The sequence below is a fragment of the Pongo pygmaeus genome, chromosome 19 (assembly GCF_028885625.2).
Source record: "Pongo pygmaeus isolate AG05252 chromosome 19, NHGRI_mPonPyg2-v2.0_pri, whole genome shotgun sequence".
Taxonomy (NCBI): Eukaryota; Metazoa; Chordata; class Mammalia; order Primates; family Hominidae; genus Pongo; species Pongo pygmaeus.
The window spans coordinates 65799848-65805571 of record NC_072392.2 but is presented as its reverse complement, the minus strand read 5'-3'; the positions used below and the strand labels follow the sequence as shown (position 1 = coordinate 65805571).

At 38.1% G+C, this 5724-nt stretch overlaps 1 protein-coding gene across 1 annotated transcript; it reads left to right on the top strand.

Moving 5' to 3' along the window:
- The first annotated feature begins 3254 nt into the window (after positions 1 to 3254).
- Positions 3255 to 5396, top strand: LOC129016914 (uncharacterized protein encoded by LINC02876). Its single transcript, XM_063655361.1, has 4 exons — positions 3255 to 3471; positions 4185 to 4271; positions 4384 to 4532; positions 4999 to 5396. The coding sequence occupies exons 1-4, from the start codon at positions 3429 to 3431 to the stop codon at positions 5062 to 5064; spliced, it is 345 nt and encodes a 114-aa protein (XP_063511431.1). The 5' UTR covers positions 3255 to 3428; the 3' UTR covers positions 5065 to 5396.
- Positions 5397 to 5724: the final 328 nt, after the last annotated feature.

The following is a 5724-nucleotide window of genomic DNA, read 5'->3' as shown; positions in this document are numbered from 1 at the left end:
TGCTTTGAAACCTACTTTAAGGAATCCCTTTACTAAGACAATATCCAAAGGAGGGGACTGCTATACCTAGTTTTAGAAAAAAAAATAATGAAGAGCAATAGCCTACACAGACTTCTATTTTGTATTGTAAGGTATTCAGGCGTCGAATCTATTGGAAATGCCACAGATCACTAGCATACAAACTTGGGGAATTTTAAACTTTTGTCATGAATGTTATTTTGGTCATCTTCTTTATTTTCACAACTTATTTTCTCAGTGTTTCTGATTCAAACACTGAACGGAAATTGGCTTATGTGTTTATCCTGAGAAAGCAAAATTAAAGGAGACTCCAGGAAAGACAAGAGTTTCTAATCAGTTTCATTTTTGGTGGGGATGGTGAGTGAGAAGCCCCAAGGAATAGGCCGATGGTGACAGAACCAATTGAAACCTTTACTAATTTAAACCACAGTCATGAGCAAGGTATGTATGTTCTCTTAGCACCCCTACTTAATTTAAAAACAACAATAAACCATAACGGATCCCAGGGTGGCAAAATCAATGGCTTAGGTAGTGTCCCTCCATACTATCTGCAAACATTTTAATTTATTTTTCTTCTTACAAACTGTGTTATCATCATAGTGCCAATATAAAATATACTTTATTCTTGCCTTGATTACCCTGTTTATTAATTAATGATTTAAATGTATGTCTCTTTATATCTGGACTTTCTGCTTTATCTAAAATGATCATATTGTTATAACTAGAGTAAAGCTTTTAGCTTGTCTTCCAATTTGTCATCTATTTTTCTCTCCTAAGCTTCAATGAAGTAATGATAATATTTCTTTCATTAGGGTCAGCATCCTCAATATCAAAAGGTCATGGACAGGGCTGCAGATCATAAGAAGGTGGAGATTAAAAATGTAGGGGCATATTGATTGTACAAAAATAGTAGTGTGTTTCTATAATTGGAATGTTTTCCAGTTTTCTCTTAAAAAAACGTAATAATTGCTTTTTGTTCCCTTCCTCTTACTCCTCTTCCTCATTCTTCTGTTTAGAATCAGAATGCCTGGAATGATGGAACAAATGAAACTTATTAATCATCATGGGAAACTAAAAAGGAATGTTACTGATTAATTTTTTCAATAGGTATTTATTGAGTCCTTATTATGTGCCAGGCACTGTACATAACACATATACAGTACACTGTACTCCAACAAATCTCGGAATCATCTTGCTTTTGGCAGTGAGTAGGGTAAACATTGTCTACAAGGCTAACATTCCAAATGTGCTTGTCCTTAAAGGAGGAGAAGGATTATGGGGCAGGAGAATTCACTAGACTTATCTTAATTGATGAAGATAATATTTAAAAATAGATTGGAAGGTATAATATCAATTTATATTTGAAAAAAATCCCAATCTTTTTAAAATGCAAATTGTAGAGAGTAAAACACTGTGGATTTTGAACTGGGTTGACATGAATGTAAAAGATTGAGGGGCTTTGTGTTAATAAATCTTACCTTCTACCTCCCCAGCCCAACACATACCTTATCAATCAGATATGGCTTAAAGATATTAAAACCAAAACTAACTTGAAATTCAAATCCATAAACATGGTCATAAAATCACCAGCCATACTCTGTTTTTGTTTTCCACCTTTAGTCCCTCACTCCAGCCAAACTGTGCCACACCAAGCTTCTTCCCTACCCTGCTTCTCCACCATAGCCACTGCCATTTTATCTTTCCCAGAGTTCCTGGAGCCTTCACTGTCTTCGTGATTAGATCCCTCCATACTCTCCATCACTAATGCCTTGGCCGGAGATTACCATTCAGAGACCATGTACTGAGCAGATAAATGCCAAGCATCACAGCATTGTCTCAGGTATCATCATTGACTCTGGGATTAAGAACCAATATGTCACTATCCTAAAAGTTAACCAAGTTATAACTCAGAGATAGTATGATCTGTTCTAAACCACACGTGTCAACATCTGTTACAATTAATGTTAATTTGGTTTCAAAGGACAAAAAATATATAAGCTAAAGTTAAAAACAAGGGTCTTTAGAAGAATATGAGAAATGTCTTAAGATACTTCACAAGAAATACAATGTCTCATGTTAGTCAGTCATTAGTCACTTTTCTCTCTTCCCTCCCTGCCTTCTGCCCCCTCTGACCCTTTGTTTTATTCCCTCTCAGTCGTCACATATTTTTGCTTCTCTCTGCATATTTGCTATATTCATTTCTGTGTACACTGGCTTTCTCTACAATAATTTTATTTTTTGTTCTTCTCAATCTTAGCTTTCCATTAGCTTTGCTTCAGCATAGCAGATTCTGGTGCTAAATCTAACATTCTAAAGCCTAACATTCTAAGCTTATAATTTATTTATTTATTATTTTGAGATAGATTTTCTCTCTCATCCAGGCTGGAGTGCAGTGGCACAATCATAGCTCACTGCAGCCTTGAACTCCTAGGCTCAAGCAGTCTTCCTGCCTCAGCCTCCCAAAATGCATGGATTAAAGGCATTAGTCACCAAGCCAAGCCTAAATTTATAGTATAGAGATGGAATATGGCCACTCTTGCCCAACCTCATCCTTGAGCTGAGAACCTGTGTTGTTGGATCAGTGAATATGGCAGTATCACAGAATAAAAGTCTGTTCATATGAGCCCCTCATGCCGCCCTGGACTGCTAGTTGGGCCGTATTCTAAGAAAAGGTAATTTAGAGGGAAAACAGTCGTAATTATAGCAGCAGAGTCAGGTCAACTCTCCTATGATTTCAGTCTTTGCTGTTTCCACTACCCCTGGTTGAGCAAATGTCTGTGTTTTTATCATCTTTGTATTCCCACAACACTTTACAAAACATCTAGAAATTGCAGATGCTGATAAAATGTTGGTTGATGTGATGACCTTGAAGTGAATCAAACTAACATTTGCAGGTCTTTGATATTTCCTAGCCTTTCCATCTAGGAGAGTCAACTTTCAGTTGACTGGTAGCCAAGGTTTCCTTGAGCCAAATCCCTAGGCAGTAGCGAGAGGGAGAAATGAGAGCGACAAGGAGGGTTTTTAAGATCTATGATTAGGTTTCACGAGCAGCATTTTGAACTTGGAATAAAGGAGAACACAGAAATGAAAACTCATTCTGCCATATGGTTCCTGGACATTCTTGTGCAACTGCCAGAAAAAAAAATGATTAAAAAAAACCCCCACAAAACAACAAGGCAGCAATTATGACAGAATAGTGGAAGTCCAAATTACAGAGGCAAGGTTCTTCTTCTGTCCTCCCTCCAGGCCTAAATGAATAAAGGCATGACACTGAGATTGAAGGCTAGTTCTACTTCAGAATCACAGAGACATGAGCACCAGCAAGTTTGAGGTTGGATAAGGATCTTCAGAACTCCTCAGCTTCAGATAGTCGAGCACTGTTTCATCCCTTCTTCAACGGCATCTCTAGCATGTATACTTCCCTTAAATCCACCTTCGTAGCATTTGCTGATGGTAATTCAGGGACTAGAAAAGCAAACTTTTAGAGATTTAATTTTTTTCTTTCTTTCCCTTGAAACTCAGGTCTTATTCTTTCCCCATTTCCCTTCTTTCACACCCTGGGAAGGCCCCAGAGAAATTCACCCGTCTGGTCTGCACTGTAATTTGGGTTGGCAGATGCTGCAGAGTTGTAAGAACCATCTATTTTTTTTCCTCTTTTGCACCATTCCCTCTTCTGTTTACTTATCATCTCAAATGTTTGCAATCCAGTGAGAGGCCATATAAATTTATTAAACCTCCCTGTTGTTTTTCTTTTCCTTTAAAAGAGATGTTATTTTAAGTTTTTCTTTCGGTTTCCTCTGATTTTCAGAATAGTTCCTCGGGGCTCTCATTATTTGGATCTCCTACTGACTTAATCTGCTCTGGAGCAAGGAGCTTGGAATTTCTTTGACTTTAAGCTGCAGCATTAATCTTTCGCCCAGCCTTAAAGGGTTTAGGGTGGAGACTCTTCCAAAGGAGTTGCTGCCTGTGTAGCTACCATAGCAGCAAAGAAACCATATCTGGTCTCTGTGGAAAGCAATCTGCCCCCTGCCAGCAGCTCAGCTTTGCAGCCACAGCAGAGCAAGCCCTGTGTTAGCTGGGGGACATTTCCAGCGAGAGGGACAGCAGGGGAAATGATGTGGACTCCATCGAGGGGAGAACTGCTCATCCATATCATCTAATTCCAGGAAGAGGCACGACAGAGTCCATGCCTTTGCCTCCTCTGGCCAACTCTAATCGTGAATCTCCTGTGAATCAGCTGGGAAACATGCAGAGTAATTGCTTCCCTCATGTTTTTCTTAGATTTTTAAAATAAGGATTTTAATTTCCACCCCACTGTTTTCTGACCTCCTCTCCATTCTTTCCTTTTGTCTTTCTTGTGCACAGTTATGAGATTGGGGCCCTCATTCATACTAACTGGAATTTTCCTTGGCAATGGTAGAACAGAAGCTTCTCCATTCTTTAGAGTTGAATTTGCTTTAAGTAAGATCTTCCCAGAGTACAAAATAAATTTATTCTGGAAATTTCAAACTAATGTGAGTGTGTCTCTTTTATAAACTTTGATAATTTCTACTTCAAAGGCAGAGTTTTGTTAGATTGATAATTAATTCTCCACAGCTCTCAGAAAAATGTCTTGCATGTATTATGCATTTGATGAATAATTATTGAATACATGAATATAGACATATGTATAGAGTAACCTGGTCAATTTTTATGGATGACATCATATGCTTTGCCATACAGAGCTCCATTATGCTGTATCTACACAACAAACAGCACTGCATTCATGTTGAGTGCAAGTATGACTTCACCATTGAATATTTTTATCTGAATTGATCTTTTTAACCCTCTCTTCTCTGTGATACCATCATGACTAGAATCCTCTCAGCTCATTCTCCTCTTTCATTTTGTCCTTTTCCCTTTATTCTTGCTGTTTAATGTGGTTCTCACAGTGATGACATGGGCTCCCCTCAATTATGACTCTATCATTTTCCATGACAGATGGCCTCCTCACTGGAACTGGATCCACCATCCTTTTTTCTCAGTGTCTTCTTGTTTATGTTTTAGATCTTTTGCAAGGTGAGCTACACCTCTGAGAGGAGCTCCTGGAAATTACCAGAGATACTTAATTTTGCCAGCTGTACAGATGGAGATGATGCACCTTGATGATGAATAAGTACTGAGCCTGAATCCTACAAATGGGAAAAGGTGCTCATATCAGACTTATGCATTAGATATCAAACTACAAAATACAAGTGCAGTTGATACCTGTTTAGATGATGTAGAGCAAGGTAACAGAGTATGTATTAAAAGCAAAAATTCCCATGAAGCTGAACTCTTACTCTCTGCGAAAACCTCCCACTCTCAAGTTTTAAGAGTCAGTAAACCTTGTATCTGTACGTTCGGCTTTGTCTTTTTTTTTTTTTTTCCCCAGGACTGTAAACCTCTGTCAGGGTTTACCATGTTTCATTGATTTTATTTTTCCTAGCACCAACATAATGGTCATATAGTAATGAGGATGAAATAATTTATTTTTTTCCTTCTCATCATGTCACTGTGAATGTTCTGCTATCATACAAAAAAACCCACACTTTAAATTATTTAAAAATATTTGCTGAGCAAATATAAACCACTATGCATTTTTCTGAGCACCAGTGAGACAGCCAAGTATAAAGGGGTCCCCAAAGAAACTCTGACCAGCCTGCACACTTGGAGGAGTGTACACTG

Bases quoted from the DNA above. Each gene is read 5' to 3' on its own strand.
- LOC129016914 (XM_063655361.1), top strand. From the start codon at position 3,429: ATGTATACTTCCCTTAAATCCACCTTCGTAGCATTTGCTGATG. The intron at 3,472-4,184 runs GTAATTCAGGGA...ATCTAATTCCAG, and splicing joins CTTCGTAGCATTTGCTGATG to GAAGAGGCACGACAGAGTCC. The intron at 4,533-4,998 runs GTGAGTGTGTCT...TTTCCATGACAG, and splicing joins TCTGGAAATTTCAAACTAAT to ATGGCCTCCTCACTGGAACT.